The following is a 22260-nucleotide window of genomic DNA, read 5'->3' as shown; positions in this document are numbered from 1 at the left end:
GACGGGACGGGACCGGGACACCCCCGTCCCGTGTCCCGTCCCGAAAAAAATATCGGGACTGAATTTTGGTCCCGTGTCCCGTCCCGTCCCGAAAGTCGTCCCGTCCCGTTAAGAGTCGGGACGGGACCGGGACAAGATCGGGACGTCCCGCCGTCCCGATAAATGGAATAATATGAAAAAAAGATTTGAATAATAACATTTTTTAAAATTTTAAATCATATAATTTATTAAGTTTAAAATCAAAATAACGCAAGTACATAAATAACAATAATTTAAAATCAACTATTGAATTATATTAATCACACTACATATTATAATAAAAAATACAAGTGATCTTTATGCTATAAGACTAGCAACAACAGGCAAATCAAACACAACATTAAATAATTGTTCTTCTACTTTAGTGAAGATGTACTAAGCCAATTACTCTTCTAAAAATAAGTAAGAAATATGTTATAAAGAAAATTTTATTAAATAGATAGATATAAGAATAAATTATATTAATATAATTAATATATTATAAAGAAAGATATCGTCATGTTTACTCCATGCCATTAAAATATCAATATAAAAAAACTTTAGTTTTAAATAAGAATTACAAGTATTAAAATTATAATTGATATAATTAATATAAGTATAGATTATGTTAATAATTAATATATTTAAAATAAAAAATAATATATATAATATTCGGGACGGGACGGGACGTCCCGATGGTAATCCCGTGTCCCGTCCCGTCCCGCACTCCTTTCCTGTCCCGTCCCGTAAAGTCCCGTCCCGATTATTTTCGGGCCGGGACAAGACCCGTCCCGATATGATCGGGACGATACCGGGCCAATCGGGACGGGTCCGGAATGAACACCCCTACATACAGTGGGAGTGAGGGCCACTCGGTTCGAGCCTTTTTTAATAATTTATTAGGTTTCAAAGCTCAATTCGTTGTTTTGCCGAAGAACTACTTGATACTGGAGTGAACTGGAAAAAAAAATCCTTGGCGTAATTATGTTTAATCCTAGGCGTGCAGTCTGAACTCGACTGGTGACAGCTTGACCTTCTCTTCTAGATTTCCGCAAAAATTAGATCCGCTGATCCTACCAGTTCCAGGGCGAAACAGTATCAATTCCAATGGATCCACGACTGGTCGAAAACGACGAATCCTCAGTCTTGATTGATCATCTATCTCCCCATTCCTACCCTCAGCACGTTCCTCGCGAAGTTCGTTTCGATGAAACTGATAATCACTCTCCCATAAATGTCAACTGCTACTTGCACTCGTGCTCTTCTTCTGACGATGACAAGGATGATGGTCCTCACTCTATTCCTGCCGCCAATTCCATCAAATCCACCAATAAACGTCTTGACTACATGCTTCAATTTCTTGATCGCAAGCTCTCTGCCGACCATCACAACGAACATTCAGGCCAGGGGAGCCATTCCCGCCCTGGGTTACCTGAGTTTGTTGCCAAAGGTGGAGGGAATGGTATCTTCAAAGTTCCCACACGGGCAGCAGTCCACCCCTTGCGGCCTCCCAGTCTTGAATTGAGGCCGCATCCCCTGCGGGAGACTCAGATTGGGCGTTTCTTGAGGGTTATTGCAAGCACCAAGTCCCAACTGTGGGCTGCCAGCGAGTGTGGGGTCAGGGTCTGGGATTTCAAGAATCTCTGTGCAGCCTGGTGTGGCGTTCAAGAAACTATCAGGAGTGGCGACGAAAACACTGCTCCTTTTTCGGAGTCCGTAGGGACTTCACCTGCACTGTGTTTGGGTTTGGATGAAGGAAACAGATTAGTATGGAGCGGACATAAAGATGGCAAGATTCGATGCTGGCATATGGATCAGGATTTAAATGAGAACTGGAGCCGGAGGACTGGATTTCAGGAAAGCTTGTCCTGGCAGGGTCACCGCGGCCCTGTTCTTTCGATTACTATTACGTCTTATGGTGATTTGCTCAGTATTTATGCTACTGCTTTGTTTATTCCCTGATTTCATTGACTTCATTCTTTAAAATAATTACAGAAACCCGGAATAGGCTACCCCAGGCACATACGAAAATTGGGATGATTTTTTTTTTTTTTTTGGAGTGGGGGACTTGCCACGTTCTCGGAAGTGAAATGGAACAGCTGAAAATAATATCTGAATTACGATATGTAAATGAAATTTGCTAAAACAAAAAAGGAGCTTACATGTTACAAACGACGATAATATATCTTACTTAGCTGGGTACAAGAAGAAAACGAAGCAGAAACAAGCAAGGTATATGGCTGATAATGCTTTTGGGCACTGAATTACCAAGAACCATGGCTCTTTTCTTTTTAGGTCTACTTCAAGCCTCTTAAGTAAATGATCCATGTTCTTTTGGCTAAAGAGTTCTTCTCTTATTCTTTTCAATCCTTTGAGCAACCCGCAAGACTTTTGGGGAAGAGACAAGATGAGTAAGAGAGATAATTAGTTAAAGAGTAAAAGCTAGTATAAGAGTCACATCTTCACCCCAAAAAAGAAAAAAAAGAAAAGAAAAAGTGATCTTGTCTTGAAAGGTCTTAAAAATCTTCAATTAAAACATGAATAAAATTGTTGTTATCTAATGAAGGGAAAAAAATTTTGTCTTACAGTTGAGATGATACCTAAACAGAAATGAGGGAAACTTGTTAAATCTTCAATTAAAACATGAATAACTTTTTAGGTTTATATTTCTTAGACATGCTGGCAAAAGGATAAATTGGTGAATAGGGTTATAGTACACATTGTTCCTTGTTATGATCTCCATTTGGCAACAGGAATAGAAGGCTTTCAATATTTTCTTTTTTCCACTTTTGCTATTGATTATTTTTGGTATGAAATTAAAAATAATGTATTTTATTTTCATTTGGCTCCCTTATTTTATTACTTGAAGAATTTTCAGTTGACCCTTAACCACTTCTTTTTCGGCCCAATCTGCAGATAATTTTTGTGGTCTCCCGTTGAGTAGATGAATTATTTTATCAACAAATATTTAGAGAAAGGAAAGAAAGTTTACCCACAAGTAAATTGATGAGGACTGGCATGCGAGTAAATTATGTTAGCAGACTTATTGGATATGATTTTTACTACCTTCTTGCATTTTAATTTGATTAGCTCTGTAAATATTGTTTCTTTTCTTCCAGTCCAGTTTACCCTGAAGTACTGATGATGTGCTTTTTTCTGGCATTAACAAATGCTATTGCTCCTTTTCTCACACCTGTTAGTAATGCAATATTTGGTAGGTAGAAAAGTGTTATCTAGAAGTGTTTTCCAGTTAGAAAAGTGTTTGGTAGGCACTTATCCCATTTTCTTTCTAGGTACATTTCTCATTTCCTTTCTGGAATGCATTTGTCTATGTACCAAACATGCAGTAACTACTCATGGCTTTCTGAGCACAATGTTGTTGTCATTATCTGTGTGTGCACGTTGATAAACACAGACATTGATGCAAGAGTTAGTCATCTTTGGATAATGAAACAAAGTTACTGCCTGCACAATGCATCAAACAAAAGCCACAAACAGAGCCATAGCAATATGAAAATTGAGTGTTGATGGCTAGGCTATTATTTCTAATGTTTGTAATATATTGATCTTTCTTCTTCCCCTTATTTTTTCTGCATTCATCTTTATTGGCTTGATCCAGGGGATTTGTGGTCGGGCTCAGAAGGAGGAACTATAAAGGTATGGCCTTGGGAGGCCATTGAAAAATCTATTTCCCTTGCAGAAGAGGAAAGACATACAGCTGCCTTATTGGTGGAGAGGTCCTATGTTGACTTGAGGTGCCAGTTGTCAGCAAATGGTTTCAATAACATGCAAACTTCAGATATAAAGTACTTAATATCTGATAATTCAAGAGCAAAGGTGTGGAGCGCTGGGTTTTTTTCATTTGCTTTGTGGTATGAATATGATTCACAGGCCTAGTCTCTTTTAGTATTAGCATTACGCTTGACATTTTGTATTTAAAATTTTTTAGAGGTTACTAACAAATTTTTCCTTTTCTTCCTCCCTCCCTTGTTCTTCTTCTTCTGTTTAGTTGGGGACATAAAGTACCTTTTGTTGAAAATGTTATTAAGTTATTGGAGATAATAAATTATTCATGTTAGCAGTTTGAGATTTTTGATTGAAATAGTTTTTGACATAGTTAGAAGCATCTATGACCAATTGTTAAAAGTTTTATCTTTAAATTTTAGCACAATGTATGGTGGTTTTGTACTTTGTCCGCACTTAAATGTCCAAAGGACTTCCACATGAGGAGGCATATAGTCTTTGAACAATTTGAGCTCTTGGGATAATGTAGTCTTTGGCTAAGATGGCGATGTATTTGTAGAATTTATGGCCAATATAAGGAGATAATGATGGATGTAATTTGGTGCAGACATATTCTAGAAGGAATGAGACAGGTGAGATGGGTTAGTCCGGGGAAGTAGAGAATATAGGCTGGGTAACTATTTTGGACAGGAATCTTGTGACTTACGTGGGAGTTTGGCATGATAGTGTGGTAGGCAGATCTTAGACTTGGTGTGGAGAGACTAGCCTCTGAAAGCTAGACCTCTTCTTCCTCCTCCACATTTTTCCTTTCTCTACCACTGCTATTCACCTCTGCTGCTCAATTGTTGACTTGTAGTGTCTTTTGTACCTTCATTTTATTGATATTCTCTCCTAGTCTCCTTGATAACCTATTAGATTTGTCATCATGTGTCCAAAAGATGATGCGTGTCTTATGCCAGTGGTTGTTACTTTACAGGGATGCACGTACAAGAGAGATTCTGAAAGTGTTCAATGCTTATGGCCAAATTGAAAATCGGGTGGACATTTCATCAATGCAAGACTTTTCAGTTGAGCTTGTTTCAACTTCTAGGAAAGACAAAGCACAAAGTTCTATTGGGTTCTTTCAGCGTTCACGCAATGCCATAATGGGTGCAGCAGATGCTGTTCGTCGAGTAGCAGCAAAGGGTGGTTTTGGAGATGAGAACCGAAGAACTGAAGCAATATTGGCAACCATTGATGGAATGATCTGGACAGGGTGTTCAAGTGGCTTGCTGTTGCAATGGGATGGAAATGGCAATTGCATGCAGGATTTCCATTACCATGCATCTGCTGTTCAATGCTTTTGTGCTTTTGGGGCACGTATTTGGGTAGGTTATGTGACTGGTATTGTCCAGGTGTTGGACCTCAAAGGTAATTTGATTGGGGGATGGGTAGCTCATAGCAGTCCAATTGTAAAAATGACTGTTGGAGCTGGTTTTGTTTTCACACTTGCTAATCATGGTGGCATTCGTGGATGGAACATCACTTCTCCAGGACCCCTTGATAGTATATTGCGCGCAGAATTAGGTGGCAAAGAATTTTTATATACAAAAATAGAAAACCTAAAAGTCTTGACTGGCACTTGGAATGTCGGACAAGGAAAAGCGTCTCAGGATTCACTTACTTCATGGCTCGGATCTGTAGCCTCAGATGCTGGAATAGTTGTTGTTGGGTTGCAAGAGGTTGAAATGGGTGCTGGATTTCTTGCAATGTCTGCAGCAAAAGAAACTGTTAGTCATCATTCTTGTTTTATACTAGAAGCATATATATATATATATATATCTTTGTTATCAACAAATGCTAACTTCTTTGTTAGAAAACAAAATAATGCTATGGTAGAACAAACTTAAAAAAAAAAAACTAAATAATGCTATACGATTATTATTTGGATGAATGGTGTTTGTTAATTAGTGTCTTGCCATGTGACACCCAGCTCTCAATGCTATCAGTGTAGCTCTCAAAGTCAATGATTTCATGCTCTGTGTCTTCTCATCATCTATAGCCTGCTATAGCTCCTTGCTGCAGCCTTTAACCATCTGCAACAGGCCCTTGTATCGCAGGGGTAGCATAGCAACCTTGTTGTATTGCAGCTATAGCAAGTGCTACGTGCACTGTAGCAACTTGTCCCAAATGCTTGTTATTTTGCTATATGGAAAAGGGGTAAGTTTCTATAATTCTATTGCAATGCCTTTGCCTCCGTCCAATGGTTAAGGTTGGCACTCTCACTTTAGAGGCAGTTTTCAACAGCATTGAGGTAACTGGCAGACATGTCTCCCCTGTCACCTGATCCTTATCCTAAATTTTTGCTGTGATTTCCACCAAACTATGACCAAATGGCATGGGATTTTATACTCCGAATATGATTTTATTTACATTTTATTCCATCTATAGGATGGTGCTTAGGATTCTGATCCTTTTTAACAGTCTGATGCTCATATTCCATTTACTTTAGCTTATTTCCCTGATTTGCTTCCCTTTTTGGGGCCCCCTGTTTGTCAGTTTTGATGGCAGATAATAGGAGTTGTGTTTTAGATGTTAGTTTCTGGTTCTGTGGGTGTCAGATTCTCCATATATGTACTCACTTGGTGTTGCAAAATAACGTGGAGTTTCAGATATATTTTTCTACCTTTCTGCTTCAGATTGCTTCACACAAAAACCTTTCAAATTGCCTAGAATTGTCTACAATATTAGACTTATAGAGTTGATCGATGTCTCTTGTGTTGTTATATATCTCAGGAGGCTGGCTGTTAATCTTTGTGAAAGAATGGGACAAATATGCTTTGGTATTTGTTTAATGGAAATGGAAATTTGACCTGTGGGCTGTGGGTTGAGTGTTCTTGTGTTTTTGTGTTTGTACTGTGAGCACAGCTCTTTTCTATTTTTGGTGAAATATATATATATATATGATGCTTAGAGCTATTAGTTAGCCTAACTCTTCATTCATCTCCCCTCCCCTAACCACACCTTGGGAATACATATAGGTAGGACTTGAGGGTAGTTCTGTCGGGCAGTGGTGGCTAGATATGATAGACAAAACACTGGATGAAGGTTCAACTTTTGAACGTGTTGGTTCCAGGCAACTTGCAGGCTTGGTCATTGCTGTATGGTGAGAATCTAATGTAAATAATTCAAATTAGCTGGGAAATCCTTTGATGTTTCACCAAATAATGCCCACTTTTTTGGTTGTCTCGTTAGATGATCGTGCTTTTCTTCCCACTTGTTATAAATGATATTTATGTTTGGAATACATTGATATGTATGTTCTTTCCTTGTTAGTCAATTTGAATGTATGTTTTCATGTTTCGATCATTTATTTCCCGTGGTATCTTTCCTTGTTGATTTCTTCACATGTAGTAGTTTGACTCAAACTTATCTTCTTTAGGGTCAGAAATAATATTAAATTTCATGTTGGGGATGTTGATGCGGCAGCTGTTCCTTGTGGCTTTGGACGTGCTATTGGCAATAAGGTAGGCTTGCTTTGTTGATTTTCTATTATTGTTTTTAAAATTCTAATGCTGCTCTCATGATTTTTAGCCTTGTTTATGTATGACTTTCCGATACGGATGCTAAAAGCATGAAAATTTTGTTAGGTTTGCCATGATATGGTATAGTTTTAATCTCACGTATAAGGAAATGTAAGGTTTTAAGAACCTTGGCTATTGAACCAGGGAAAACAGTGATTCAATAATCAATGGTTGGATCGTGGTGGAGCTAGTTATGATTAAATTAATATAAACAAACAACAACAAGCCTTTATCCCACTAGGTGAGGTCGGCTACATGGATTGCAAGACGCCATTGTGCTCTATCATTTATTAAGCTTTTACATGGTTTTAAGCTTTTATGATTAAATTAATATATAATTAATTTTATGTATTAAATTTAACATTCGAAGTAAACATTTTATAGAGTATTACTTTACAAAATTAAAATTATAAGATGAGATTAAATAAATTTTTACGTTTTTATTATTAAATTTCACTTTATTAGTATGTAAAAAATAAAAAAGCAAGAGGGTGAAAGGTTACTTTCTCTTCAATTTAGCAAAAATCTCATTATAATTCTTCAAAATTACTCAATTTGACAAATCTTCCAGAATAAACATTTATTTTATTAAAAAAGGACAAAGCATCATGCATCTTTTTAAAGGCTTATTAAGACTAAATTAATAAGAGAAATTTTGAAACAAAAATGTAGATAAATAATTGGAAGATTATATATATATATAATTACATTAAAAGAATAATTGTTCAGGTAAGCAAAATAAATCAAGGAAACTTAAGGAAAAAGAAGAAGGAGAAAAAAGACAAAGAGCAACTTGATCAAAGATGACAACGATGACTACAACAATAAGAAGCCTGCTCCCTTTAGGTGGGGTTGACTACATAGATTATACGATGTATTGTGCTCTATCATCAACCAAGTTTTAGGAATATTGTTAATTAAGAGGCCTTATTCAACAACTTCCGTTAGTATTCTCTTTAATCTTCCTCTACCCCTCTTTACAAAACTCAAGTCCGTTTCACTCTCTTCATCAATGCCTCCTACAGCCTTTTCTATACATGTCTAACCCCAAACTATTTCTTATTGTTTTTTCTTAATAGATGCCACGCCCACTTTTTTCTCGTATATGCTCATTTCAGATTTTATTTTTTTGTGTATACCTACACATCTATCTCAGCATTCTTATTTTTACTACTCCAACTTTACACTCCTGTTGCCCTTTTAAAGCTCAACATTTACCATCATATAACATAGCTAGTCTTGTAGTAGTTCGAGAAAACTTTCCTTTGAGCTTATTATGTACCTTTCGATTACAAATAATTCCTTTAACATTTCTTCAATTAAATCTTCCAACTTGCATTCTATCTGCAACATCCCCTATCAATTTCATCATTGCATTAAATAACAGTTCTCAAATATCTAAACTTTTTCACTTAAAATATAATCTGATCTCACAGTCTCACATCTGCTAAATTACTACTAACTAACCTCTTATTAGAATTACAATGTAAATATTTTGTCTTACATGATCACAGAGTATATCTAATATTCTAAAATCTAAAGCCACACATTGACAACTTGAACCAAGGGCAAGACTCCTTTTTATAAAAGCTGATCAGGGACAAGAGGTGTTGTGTAAGAGTTGTTAATGACCTGTAATTTATTTATTTATTTTGATTTGATTCTTTTGTTTTTTAAAGTTCTTTTTTTTTTTTAATTAGTCTAGTTCATATCATGGAATTAGTCTATTTTTGGTTGGTTAGGCTGGTTTTTGGTTGGTTCCCTCAATGACCTATAATAGGGGTTGTCATGGATTAGACCAAGGCCAGTTCCACTCCAACCAGTTGAACCAATTTGTCTAGTCCAATTTTTAAAACATTGAGGAAATGTATCAATTGTTTATGTTGAAGGTTAAAAAAATTAATTATCAACATTAGCAAGTAATGAGTGATCTAATTATTGAAACTCAATTGTCTCTAATCATTTCTACCAAGAGAGGTAAACCTACTCAATGTCAAGTGCAGACTTCAGAAGTCAAGCAATTGATTTTTAGTGATATTGTTTTAATACCAAATAGCTCTCAGATGTCCAAAGTATTAGTGTATTGTTTTTAACCTAAAAGGCATGGTGCTTTTAAAGGTGAAGGGGCAAAAATGTCTTAGAAGTTTTCCCAAATGAGCACTCAATACCCTTACCTTTTAGAAGAAGCAAAATTGGCTACTTGGCCTTCTTTACTAACCTCTCCTCCTCATTCTTCTTCGACTTATTGGGGTTGAGGATCCAGTAACACCATAGGATGAGGAGGGCGTGTTCCTCATTGGTGGTGGCACTAAAAGGGATGGACTTCAGGGTGAATGGATTTCATAACCACGACCAAGAAAGGAGCAAGAGGGAGACAAAGGGGGAGAAGTCAAAGGGAAAGGACTCAATTGCTGAAGAGAGAAATGGACTCAGATGCAAAAACATTAACTGACCTCAATTTTCCTCATTAGTGGTGGTGCCAAAGGGAACGGACTCGATTGCTAAAGAGAGAAGGCATGTGGGAGAAGGCAAAGGTGAATGATGGGCAGGTAAGGTTTGCTATGCTAATCCACATGGAGTACCATTCAATGCAAAAGACTTGCTAGCTATATATCCAATAGTCAAATGTTAGTCAAAGGTTGAAAAAGTGCAACATTGCTCTACTTTTAACACTTCCGAGGGCATATTGCTCCTCCTAAAGGTACTGATTGCTTCGTTGGGAAAACTTTTAGGGTATTTTTGCCCCTAAACCTTACTCCTAAATTCACGTTATGTTTACCCAAGCTTCATAGTATTTAAAAAAAATGTTTGAATGCATACATCATGCATACATATACATTTGAGCATTAATATTATTTTATTATTAATTATCAAGGAAAAAGGGCTAGGATTCAATTGAGCATCATGCATTACTTTGTTTTTATTGTAAAGGAGAATTATGCTTAAGGACCAAAATGACAAGTCATATAGATAAGGACCTTAAATTTCTAAAATTATTTTACAAGATCAAGTTTCTTCTCAAAAAGTTCAAAAAAAATAGTGTGTGATGACTGAAATACCCACAAGACATAATTTATTTGAAAATTCCCGATTTCTTAGCAGTAAATTCCCCATATGTGACTGCTAAATGAGGTAAATTATTGATCTCATGGATATTTTAGTTATTACACAGCTTTTGTCTTTTCAGAGAAGGTGATGTGAAAAATGGTAGAAGAGTTAGAACAGAGAGATAGAATAGAATAGAAATAGAAGAAGGAGAATTCAGGAAGAAGAGAGAGATAGCAGACGGAATCGAGAGAGACAATCAGGAGGTTTTCTGAATAATGCATTTTATTATCATGATCAGGCTAATTACAACTGAGAGGGACCCTAGTATTTATAGGATTTAGGCAGAATAGTCAAATGAGAATAATAAATGACTTAACTACCTTTAATAACCACTAAGGACCTAAATGACATATGTTTTTATTATTTTCATATCAATACCCCCTCCCAAGAGACCTTTGCCCTCAAAGGTCATGCATAGCAGTTCTAGGGAGCTTTTGCTGAAATATTGAAGAGGAAGCATTAAACTCTTGGAAGCTACTGTTCACTATCATTGTGCATTGTCATTGCTCACTGTTGACGCCGGAATAAATGGCAGAAATTCATTCAGACTTGACCCTAATAGCATTTTGATCAATTCTCCTCTAGACCACAGCAAAATAATTAAATGGGTAGGGAGTAATTGAATTATTAAAGCCCAGCAAAGAACTTCCTTTGTTAATGGATTTGTAAATAATATTGTCCCTATGATTTGACCTTTGAGGCCATGTATTGGTAGTGGATGATAGCTGGCACCCACTAAGACTGCAAAAGTAATACCCATTTGAAATAGAGGAAATCTGTCATTGACCTATGCACCCACCTGTGCAATACTTCTACAAAGCTAACACCTGTCCATCCGCCCAGTCATGAGAGACCTTAGCCATGCTGCTGCCCTTTTTGTCCTTTTCCTACTTCTTTCTTACTTTTAGTAGTTGGTATCACCTTTGCGGGTCCCACCAAAAGAAAGAGATGGGTGCCTTTAACTTTTCAGCACTTGAGGCAGATCCCCACGTGATTTGAGCAGCGGAAGCGAAAAACTCACCTAGAAAAACAATGACACAATATTTTAAGAAAAGAAATGGACAGCAAAGATGGCTTCAAAGATACAAAAACAGACTGCCATGGAGAAACTAGAGAAGACAGCAATGAACACAACAACCTTCCTAACCTTCTTTGTATTTGCTCAAGTAACCCAGCCCTCGATCTGAATTGGGTCTTCAAATGCAAGTGACAACAAACATGTATGCAAACTCCAGCTGCGAAGGACTCTGAACAGCCCCATTTGCAGAACCTTGAACCCACACCTTTGGAATCGAACTCACACCAATGCTCCTTCTTGATGTCACCATCTTGCACCAAGGGTTGTTGCACTCTGTCACATGTTTCTTGAGGGGAGACTAAAGAAGGCCCACTATCTCTTTGAGTGGCAGAGGGTTCTTGCTCATAATTTAACTCGAATGGGCTTGTTGGGGAGGTGACCAAACCAAATCTAACTTCTTCTTCAACATTCTTGTCATCTTGTGATTCTTGCACGTTAGTGCATTCATGGTTTAACGATGGGGAAGAGAAACTTTCTTCTTGAGCCAATTGACCCGCATCAAATTTGAGGTGCAGAGGTTGAGTATTGGCTCCAGCACCCACATTTGCACTATTCTTGACAGGTGCCCTCTTCTCAGCTTGCCATTGCAACATAATCTCTTGCAACCATGCCAAACTCCCCACTTCCTGCATTGTTCTTGGTTTGAAGACACGTACTGGACCAACATAGTCTTCATGCAAGCATCTCATATATGCATTCGCCAAATATTCTTGTGTAAGTTGCAGCTTGCAAGAAATGGAATCAAAGGTGGTGTTGTAGTCTACTAAAGTCCCTTCTTGTCGTAACCTCATTAAGTTACCCATAGGTGCTTCATATGAAGACCCAAAGCATTCTTTAATGGCCTGTTGCAATTCATCACCTTCTTCTTGATGATGATGGTGCCCATTTCTACCATTCCTGCCACAACACCCCAGATTTTTGGATTCTTCCTCTCGATCACGCATCAGGAGTTGAATCTGGTTGGAAAGACCAATTACTTGGTCACTGAGCATGGCAACGGTATTCAGCTTGGTAAGTCTTTGTTCAACCTAGTGCAATATTCCTCCATTTCTTGTTGAGTCTGATTGCGCGTGTTCACTATACACCATCAGACAGAGGGAATCGAGAGAGAGAACCAGGAGATTTTCTGAATAATACACTTTATTATCATAATCAGGCTTGTTACAATTGAGAGGGACCCTAGTATTTATAGGATTTAGGTAGAATAGTCAAACAAGAATAACAAATGACTTAACTACCCTTTAATCAGCACTAACTACCTACATGACATATGTTTTTATTATTTTCATATCAGAAGGACCTTGATCCTCTAAAATATTTTCAGAAATTTAAGTTGGTTGTCTCCAAACAACTTGTTGTCTTGGTCCTTGTCTCCTCGAGCATAATTCTCCCCTTATTAATTATATAAACCCTCAAGATTATACCAAGAAACTTATATTACCATTTTTGTTGATTATATACCATGTAAATTTCATTATCTATATTACCATTTTAGAAGCACGGTTGATGTACCACAGAGATTGGGATGTTGTTTTATACCACTTTATTAGGGAATGTAATATAATATGCTGATCATTTGGCTAGGTCCTTGCATATTTAGATGGAATATTTTGTATTTTTTATCATCCCCCACCTCTTCAGCAAGAGGCGGTGAATAATGAGGGAGATCTGTTGAACTCTGTTAACTCTCTATAAGTTCGTTTGACTAATAATATATGTGCAGCATTTTATCCACAAAAAAAATTTCATTATCTATTTTTTTATTGTTTTGAGGTATTTTCTAATTTCTATGTATTAGTATATATTGCCATACTTATGCCTTGTGTATTTGACAGATTCATGTATCCCATACCATTCCCCACACCCATGTAACTTAGGATGGAACATCTTATACTGCAATTGTTGTTAACTGTCTAAGTAGATGTGTTCCAAATGTTGAAAATTCTTTTCTGTATATACCATGCTATTTTATATGTATATCTTATGCTTCTTAAACAAATCTTATACATCTTATACCATGCTATTTTCTGTATATACATTGCAAGCAAACTAACATATGGTTTGGTTCATTGAAAACAATATTTTCTGTTTTAACAATATCATCCATTTGTGCCAATTTACTTTATACTTCTTGCATTGACATGGGAAATATATGTCTTACCAGGGAGCTGTTGGTCTGCGGATTAGAGTATATGATCGGGTGATGTGCTTTGTTAATTGTCACTTTGCTGCACATCTGGATGCAGTTAGTCGTCGTAATGCAGACTTTGACCATGTATACCGAACAATGTCTTTTTGCCGGTCAACAAACCTCATAAATGCTGCAACTGGTACCTTACTGTACCTATCCTTTTCTGCTCACTTGCCTTCATGTTTATATTTTGGTCTTTTTATGGGTATGGTTTCCATTGGTCCTTTCTGTTGCAGCTGGAACTTCATCTGCTGTTACAATGTTTCGTGGGATCAATGTATGTAAACACTGTTCACTCTATTTTTTAAAGTTATTCTTCATGCTTGACAACACAATTGGATAAGTGTTGATTCTTGGTATTAGTTTCAGTCATCAGAGGGGCTGCCTGATTTATCTGAGGCAGACATGGTTGTATTTCTTGGCGATTTTAATTATCGTCTTGATGGCATTTCTTATGATGAAGCAAGAGATTTTGTTTCTCAAAGATGCTTTGACTGGCTTAGAGAAAGGGATCAGCTTCGAGCAGAAATGGAAGCTGGGAATGTATTTCAAGGAATGCGTGAAGCAGTTATTACGTTTCCTCCCACATACAAGTTTGAACGGCATCAAGTTGGCTTAGCAGGTTGAGTGATTTGTAAAATTTATTGGATTAACTTCTTATTTGAGTGTTGAAGGAGAAACCAATGACTTAGAAATAAGTTTATAGCTAACATTTATGTGAATTTCTTTTCATTGAAGCTAAATAAGCAAGTCTCTTATTTTTAAATGTTCTATCTTTTTTATGTGGTTCGAAATGCATGTAAGCTCTTCATACTTTTGCTATAATTAGATCAAAATGTGAATTGTTTTGATGGGTACGGACGTGAAAAGAGAAACTCTCCCTCAAAATCTACTTATTAAGATGGGAGAACCAGTCAACTTAATACTAATGGGGACGTGGGTAGTATAGAATGCCTAAACCTTGCCTAGAGTAGTATAGGATGCTCTAAGGGGTATTAAGTGGCTTGGTTCTCTCATCTCAATAGCTAGCTTTTGGAAGAAGTTTCCCCATCCTGCTTGAGTACTCATCAAAACTAGAGTTGATGGTTGATAGTTAATATTGGCGATGAGATAGAATGTCTCAAGGATAATCCTATATCTCGTCTTGTCCCGAACTCCTTTCTATCCCATCTTGCTTTTTTTCAAGTGGCGAATGACCCGTCTTGATATGACCGGGACATAACTAGACTGACCAAAATGGGTGCAAGTTGAACACCCCTAGACTATTACCTGTTGGTGGATACTTACTCAAATACAATGAGAAACCCTTCATCAAAAGCGAGCTATTAAGAAAAGAGAATCAACCTACTCAAGTATCCCCATTAAGCATTCCATCTTAACTAACACTTTTGTCTCATTCCAAGTTAGAAGCAGTGCTGTTTATATTTGAGTTCTTTGTCATCTGGGTTGCTTCAAATTCTTCTGGAGGACATGACTTCAGAACTGTGTGTATTGTTACTTTTGAAGGGTATGATTCTGGTGAAAAGAAGCGCATCCCTGCCTGGTGTGACAGAATTTTATACCGTGATAGTCGCTCTTCTTCAATGGCTGACTGCAGTTTAGAGTATCCTGTTGTCTCTTCAGTACTAGTGTGAGTTCTTGAGTTTAGTTACCCATCTGTAAAGGGACTTCTTTTATTTTATGAGATGTAAAGCAAGTAAAAATCAGTTGATGGACATTGCCTCTTTCAATTTTTCTTGCATAATCAACTGACGGTAATTTACTCTCAACAGGTATGAAGCTTGCATGGATGTCACAGATAGCGACCACAAGCCTGTCCGTTGCATATTTACTACAGATATTGCTCGAGTAGATGAATCAATCAGGAGACAGGAGTTTGGAGAGATTATTGGTTCAAATGAGAAAATCAAAGAGTTCCTGGAAGAGTTGTGCAAGATACCTGAAACTATCATCAGTACAAACAACATAATCCTTCAAAATCAGGACACATTGGTTCTACGCATTACAAATAAATGCTCAGATGACAATGCTTTCTTTGAAATAATATGCGAAGGCCAGTCTACTGTTATGGAGGATCAGAAAGCATCCAAACGTCAGCTGAGAGGTTCTTTTGGCTTTCCTAGGTGGCTTGAGGTGATGGTTTTTCTTTCTTCCTTTTTTTATATTATTTTTTGGGTAAGGATAGATTGGTGCTTTTAACAGAAAATGCAGGCTTTTTCTTGTCATGGTATATAATCTTATTTTGGAGAAAATTAAGTTCAAAGAAAAAGAATAACAAAGTATCTCTCCAGCCTTCAAAGATGCAAAGATAAAGAGTTATCTAGCCTCTCCTAGTTGAACACCAGAGTGTCAAAACAATCTTGTCCCAAAGCAAGCCTTGGGACAAAGATGTTTTTCTGTTTAAAAACCTGAGCATTTGACCACAGTCAAAGATGCAATAAGAAACTATACTGTGACCGTCTTGCTCTAGCCAAAGCCACTGAACTTGAAAGAAAATGCAGTGTTTTTTGTTTTGGCCGCTAAGAAAATGCTCCATTTGAGGGCATGTCAAGATTCACTGGACATGACTAAAAAGCCTCCTCCAAAATTATTTGTTGGGAAAATGAAAATAAGACTGCACCTATACCTGCATTTGGTGATTACATTACACATACATTAGGATAGATGATAAGGACCCAAAACTGTTGCTGACTTATTCAAGGAGCAGAAATTGTAATAGAGAAGAATTAGGAGCCTAACGGGTAACAGCTACATTTGCTGCACCCACCTGCACGTTAGAGAAGTTTTAGCATCTGTTCAGATATTTTTGTTGATATTTGCCTGTTTATTTAATTCAATATATCTGTATTTTTTTCATTATAAATAAGAAAATGGCCAAGAGGAATAAACACATTGAATTATTCAGAAATTGTTTCATTTACCTTGGAGATTCTCCATTGACTATTGAAGTTGTGAGTTAGATTCTTGCTTCAGCTTTCTATTAGATTTTTTTTCTTCCTAAACTTCATAACTTCCTTGGTTCTTACCAATAGAATGATAGTGTTTATGATCGTGGTCCACATATATTCAAAATAGAGGGAGGTTTGCATTTTTGACCTTGAATTTAAGGTTGGTCAAAGTATTTTTAACGGGGATTAAGGCAGTGTGGCATGCCAAAGTCTCATATCGAGTAATGTGGAATGCTTTGCTGGGTATTTAAGCAGATTGGTTCTCCTGCCTTGCCTTAATAGTTAGCTTTTGAGGAAAGGTTCGAACCTTACTCAAGTACCCATCAAACTACATTTGTCAGTTAATTCTGGTCAAGTGTGCCTTTGTCAAAGTGCGATTATGAGAAAAGGCAGCAGTGGTTGGGGGTCTGATGGAATGTAGTGGAAAGTTAAGTGCATGATCCGTGCAATTATACTATGTTAAAGAAGACCTCTGGATTCCTATGCAGACACGGTAACACACCAAGCTTGTGAGATTATTTCATCCAGCCAATATTGTGTAATCTGGTTTTTGCTTTGGTAGGTTTACTTCTTCCTGAAAAGTGTTCACAAAAAAATAATGAATGTTAAGAGAGAATAAACATCTCTCCTAGAAAATTTGGCTTCTTTAGCAGTTGCTATTCCTAGAGCAGATTTCTGTGTGTATCAAATTCAAACTTCTTGGTATGGACAAGGCATCTGTTTTTTGGTAATTCTCTGCAGGGTAATTTGCCTGTATACTTATGTTTCAGGTAAATCCTGCTACTGGTATAATAAGACCAGATCATATTGTCGAAGTATCAGTGCATCATGAGGAATTTCACACTCACGAAGAGTTTGTTGATGGCGTTGTACAAAACTCTTGGTGTGAAGACTCCAGAGACAAGGAAGCCATGTTAGTTGTCAAGGTTCGTGGCAATTACTCAAGCCAAACCAGAAATCATTGGGTTTGTGTGCACCACTGCTTTTTAGCCAAGAAAAATCAAACGGACTCGCAACCAAAGAGCTCTGGCCGTGTCCAAGGAAGTGTACTGCACCGAGCTGATTTTCAACATCTTAGCAGTTCCTATGATGTGATGGAGCAGCTACAGAATTTGCATGGTTCTTCTTCAAGCACCAATTGAATTGACTGCTGGTAAAATTAATTCATTTTTATGGTGGCGGATTGCTAGATGCTTTTGTCAAGTGTACTATTGTTTAATGAACGACGTGATGCCCAGTTGCTGGTCATATATGATAATGACAATGATTTGTTTTGTTCTCAGTTCTCACAGGCTGCGATGGGCGGATTTAAATGTTCATAGAAAGCAAATTCAAGACACAGAATGGGACAGCTTCTCATGATCCATTGTTTCATTTATTTACATGACTTCATTTTTACTTGTATAATATGTACCTCTACTACACGAGGCAGGCGAGCAGCAATTAGTAGGCAAAATCAGTTCGTGTTCATTTTCTGATACCGTCTAGGTTATTTCCTTGCACATGGGAAATTCCTACTCAAGCATTACCAAAAATACACATACATACACACGTATATTCACATATCTGGAAGTAACAGTTTTATGTATATATTTGGTGGAGCTAAAGGGAACGGGGGATGGTGAGTTTCGGATGTACGGGGAAAATCGTTTGGGTTAGTTCGCCTTTTGTGACACATTAACAATGTTTAGGATTTACCAAGTGGAATGGAAATATATCTTAGTATATACTAAGCCCTCCATTTATGTGAGCAACATGGGACTTTTCTTGTCAACACAAATATAACAATTTTTTACATGTGTCAAAAGAATTATTATCATTTGTGTTATTCACACGAAAAATAATTATTTTGAATTTAATGTCTTTTGACTTAAATTAAATTTAGACTAATAAAAACTTAACTTACAAAAAAATCAGCTTGGGCTTGCAATAGATGTTTTATTTGTTGGATTATATCTCTATAATTTTCGTTGTTAATGATGGTTTTGTGTATTATTCGTCATGTGCATGTCTAATTTTAACAAATATTTTAAAAGTTTTGCCACAATTTTGTAGGAATGGCTTCACTCCACATTCATATATGTGTTTTTATTAAATGTGTACTTGCAATAAATATATCATCCATAAGTGAAAGGGACATAAAATTTAGTGCTGGCAAAATTAATAAATGATATGTTCTTATTTGTTAAATCTTCTTTATGGGATTTTTAATTACAAAGGTTGGGTTCTCATCATTATTAATTTTAAATAAACTTAAATCTCATACCCCTTGACATTTTAATAATTAAAATCATTCTTAAGGGCTAGTTAACTAATTTGTCAAATTTATATCTAATCTCACATAATTGATTAAGATAACTCCCTTTTTTAGCATGATTTATTGTATCCCAAACAATGTATACTTAAGTCATTGTTCTTTTTGCAATGACTATTGCCATTTGGCAATTACACAAATTATTGATATAGTATGTCTTGATTTTACTCTCAATACAATATTTACTAGAAAGTTTCTCAACTACTCAATTTCATTATCAGCCAACTTCAAAGTAATAAATATTGGCTCTCATAATATTTGATTTGGTTACCAATAGATTGTTCTTCATTTAAATATAAACTTCAGTTAACATTATTATATTATTTTAAGATAATGAAAATCCATTAAACATGACACCAACATTTATAGTATCCCTTAAACACTCATTTGTCTCATTCTCTTATGAGATTATTTGATATACTCAATCTACACGTAACATGGTAGCATGGGATTAACACTGATTACTACAACAAACTCTTAAAAGTTTGTACATACATACATAGATTCAACAATAAAATCATTTCATTTTCATTTTTTTTAAATGACATATTTGCATGATGGGAATGTCTATCAACATTAAATGTTGGATTTACACCAAAATAATTTCTAAGGAGATTTTCCACAAGTTACCTTCTTATTTTTAGAGTAATGAACTTTGACTCCATTTTGGTCATATTATCGTATTTGTTTTTATCACCACTAAAGATGGATCATTATCAATGGATTTTCACATATGAATTTATAATTCAATCAACAACCATATATCTTATACGACAAGAATTCACTATACACAATATCATAATTCATAGATTGTTTTGAATATTTCATTTATCTCATGGGACCATAACATATAAATGATTCATTATTCGCAACAATGAATATTTGTGCCTAGATAATTAAATAAGCTATGTACCTATTTTAAAATACATTTATCTACACAAGACAAATGATTAAATTTTGTGCCATCATCATAATGCTTATGTCAAGCCATATAATTTGTTGATAATTAACAAACTTTACCCTTAGGCAAATAATACCCTCTTTTTAATTAAATTTATGGCACAACACTTCTTTTCTCAGTAAAGCAAAATAATTTTTGCAAGAAACTCCACACATTATGCACGCCCACTGATAAGGATGGTCACTCACCTCTCAAAATAATACTAAACTAACCCTATTGTAGTAAAGGATTAACGTAAGTCATCTTCCAATGAAAGTTTTCACTAGTTCAATTATGAAAGTTGCTTTAGCAAATTAGGTTAAACTCCAAATGTTTTAAGATTCAATTTGATTGCTAGAGCTATTAAACTAATGAAAACAAACTAGGGGTAGAACAAAGGTGTTTGAGAATCAAGTATGAATGGGTAGGTTCCTAGAGTTTGAATTAGGGAGAATTCCTTGCTACTTAAGTCATTAACTAAAAATTATGCTCTCACTAGTCAAAAGTACAACTAAGTTCAATTAAACCTAGTTGGCTTTAGCCAATGACCTAAACCTAGTCCTTACTTAAGCAACCAAGTCACGGCCAAAAGCTAAATTAGAGACTTTTAGTGTGTTTAAATGATTCCAAGGCCACGACTGTAACATCTAGAATTTTTAATATAGAATTAATTACTAATTAAAGGAGAAATTAGTTAAAAAATGATTAATTAATTTAATCATGTCTCTAGATTGTTGATTGACTTTTTTAGACATATATGGCTTTAGATTGGGCTAGGGTGAAAGTTGGATTGGATCAGGTTGAATAGGAGAACAAAAGCGATATTTTTCTATCTGCGCTGCGTGCCGAGACATGTGTGTCATGTGCTACAGTGCACAACACAGTACCGACAGCATAAAGTTGTGAAATCAGCTAGGAAAGGCAGAATTAGTTAAGGAAAAACACAGAACTCAAAGGAGAGGAATTGGATCACTACTAAGGCTTCAATTTAGTAAATTTGAAAGCTAATTTGGACCTTCAAACTCTTAGACAAGCTTCCTACTTCTCTCTTCTACCTCTTCATCTCATTTTTCATGGAATTTGGAAATGGGTAAATTTGCTCTAAATTGATGAGGCTATGAGTCTATGTTTTAAAGTTTTCATATGACTCTAAAAGTTTTATTTAAGTTTTTTAACCTTGGATAAGTGTTAATGTAAAGCTTAGGTGTCGCTTAGAATGAGTTGGATGAGCCATGGTTTCAGATTTGGAAGTTTTGAAAGTATGGGAGTTGATTATGAGTGTAGGAATAGCTTGTTAGTTGTTGAATGAAGATAAGATAAGTTGGTTGTAGCTTGAAATAGCTAAATGATAGAAGTTAAGGATTCCAAGTAACTAAATTTAGTTAAAAGGTTTTTACATTAAGTGAAAAAATTAACATATGATAACTATTATTGTATATTAAGGTATATAGAACCTCGTTAAAAGACTAAAGTAATGATAGGGGAAATCTAGTGCTATGGATAACCTTTTTAGTAACAAAAATAGTTGAAGTAATTAGATAATTTACATTATCTATTAACTTGTAAAAGTTATTGGCAAGTTAATTTTGTATAATTGGTTACATACATACATACATACATACATACATATATTGTAAAAGTTAAGTATTTTAAAAAATGTGTAAAGTATTAACTTATGAAACTTCATGTTTTTGAAATAAGTGATAAGAATGTTCATTATACTTATTTAAAAATTTGATATGCATAGTCTTGTAAAGATATGTAATGAAATGTGGCATGTTAGTAGGTAAAAGTTCACCTTGATAGAGATAGTAAAGAAAGTCCATATAACATTACTTGCACCTCAAGACATTAGATGCAACTTATATCTTTCCTTAATGCCCTAAAGGGTATGGTGTTAGAGAATTGCTCTCCTTAATATCCAAAAGGGTGGAGAGTTGGTGACTATACTCCTTGTTAACATCTGTAGGATGCAATATTAGAGTGACAACAATAACTATATAATCTAAAATTCTAGATTTAGAGGTTTGATTTAACTCTCCAAGACCTTAACTAAGGCAATGGGTTCAGCCATTACCCAAGAAAACATGAAATCAAAGCCCCACAATACCTAAATCATTAGAAAGTTTGAATATAGGGAAAAGGAGAAGTGTAAAAAGCTTACCCAAAGCTAAATTTTTCTCTAAATGTTACTAATATGGTCTAAAGGCTGAGCCTTAGCACCAATCGGTCGTCTATCGTCATCTCTCCACATTCTCTCTATCCTACTTCTCATTTTCTATCTGATTTCACGAGCTAATAAACACAAATTTTGCACATACATCATGGTGTATCGGCTCATCTACCACGGCGTATG

At 35.8% G+C, this 22260-nt stretch overlaps 1 protein-coding gene across 2 annotated transcripts; it reads left to right on the top strand.

Annotated features, from left to right (window-relative positions):
* Window positions 1-951: 951 nt before the first annotated feature.
* LOC129305824 (type II inositol polyphosphate 5-phosphatase 15-like) lies at window positions 952-18377 on the top strand. Of its 2 annotated transcripts, none has more exons than XM_054945948.1 (12): window positions 952-1936; window positions 3638-3890; window positions 4739-5531; window positions 6783-6907; window positions 7184-7268; window positions 13676-13841; window positions 13939-13979; window positions 14066-14324; window positions 15209-15332; window positions 15475-15835; window positions 17421-17803; window positions 17934-18377. In XM_054945948.1, exons 1-11 carry the CDS (start codon window positions 1126-1128, stop codon window positions 17790-17792), a joined length of 3390 nt encoding a protein of 1129 aa, XP_054801923.1. In that variant the 5' UTR covers window positions 952-1125; the 3' UTR covers window positions 17793-17803; window positions 17934-18377. The 2 variants fall into 2 exon arrangements, with proteins under 2 accessions (XP_054801923.1, XP_054801924.1); XM_054945949.1 differs by having other exon boundaries at window positions 953-1936; window positions 14072-14324.
* Window positions 18378-22260: the final 3883 nt, after the last annotated feature.

The sequence above is a fragment of the Prosopis cineraria genome, unplaced genomic scaffold, assembly GCF_029017545.1.
Source record: "Prosopis cineraria cultivar Desert tree isolate PC_DT_omini unplaced genomic scaffold, ASM2901754v1 PC3, whole genome shotgun sequence".
NCBI classification, from domain to species: domain Eukaryota; kingdom Viridiplantae; phylum Streptophyta; class Magnoliopsida; order Fabales; family Fabaceae; genus Prosopis; species Prosopis cineraria.
Note: the sequence above shows the minus strand (reverse complement) of the source record. Positions and strands in the feature narration are given on the sequence as shown.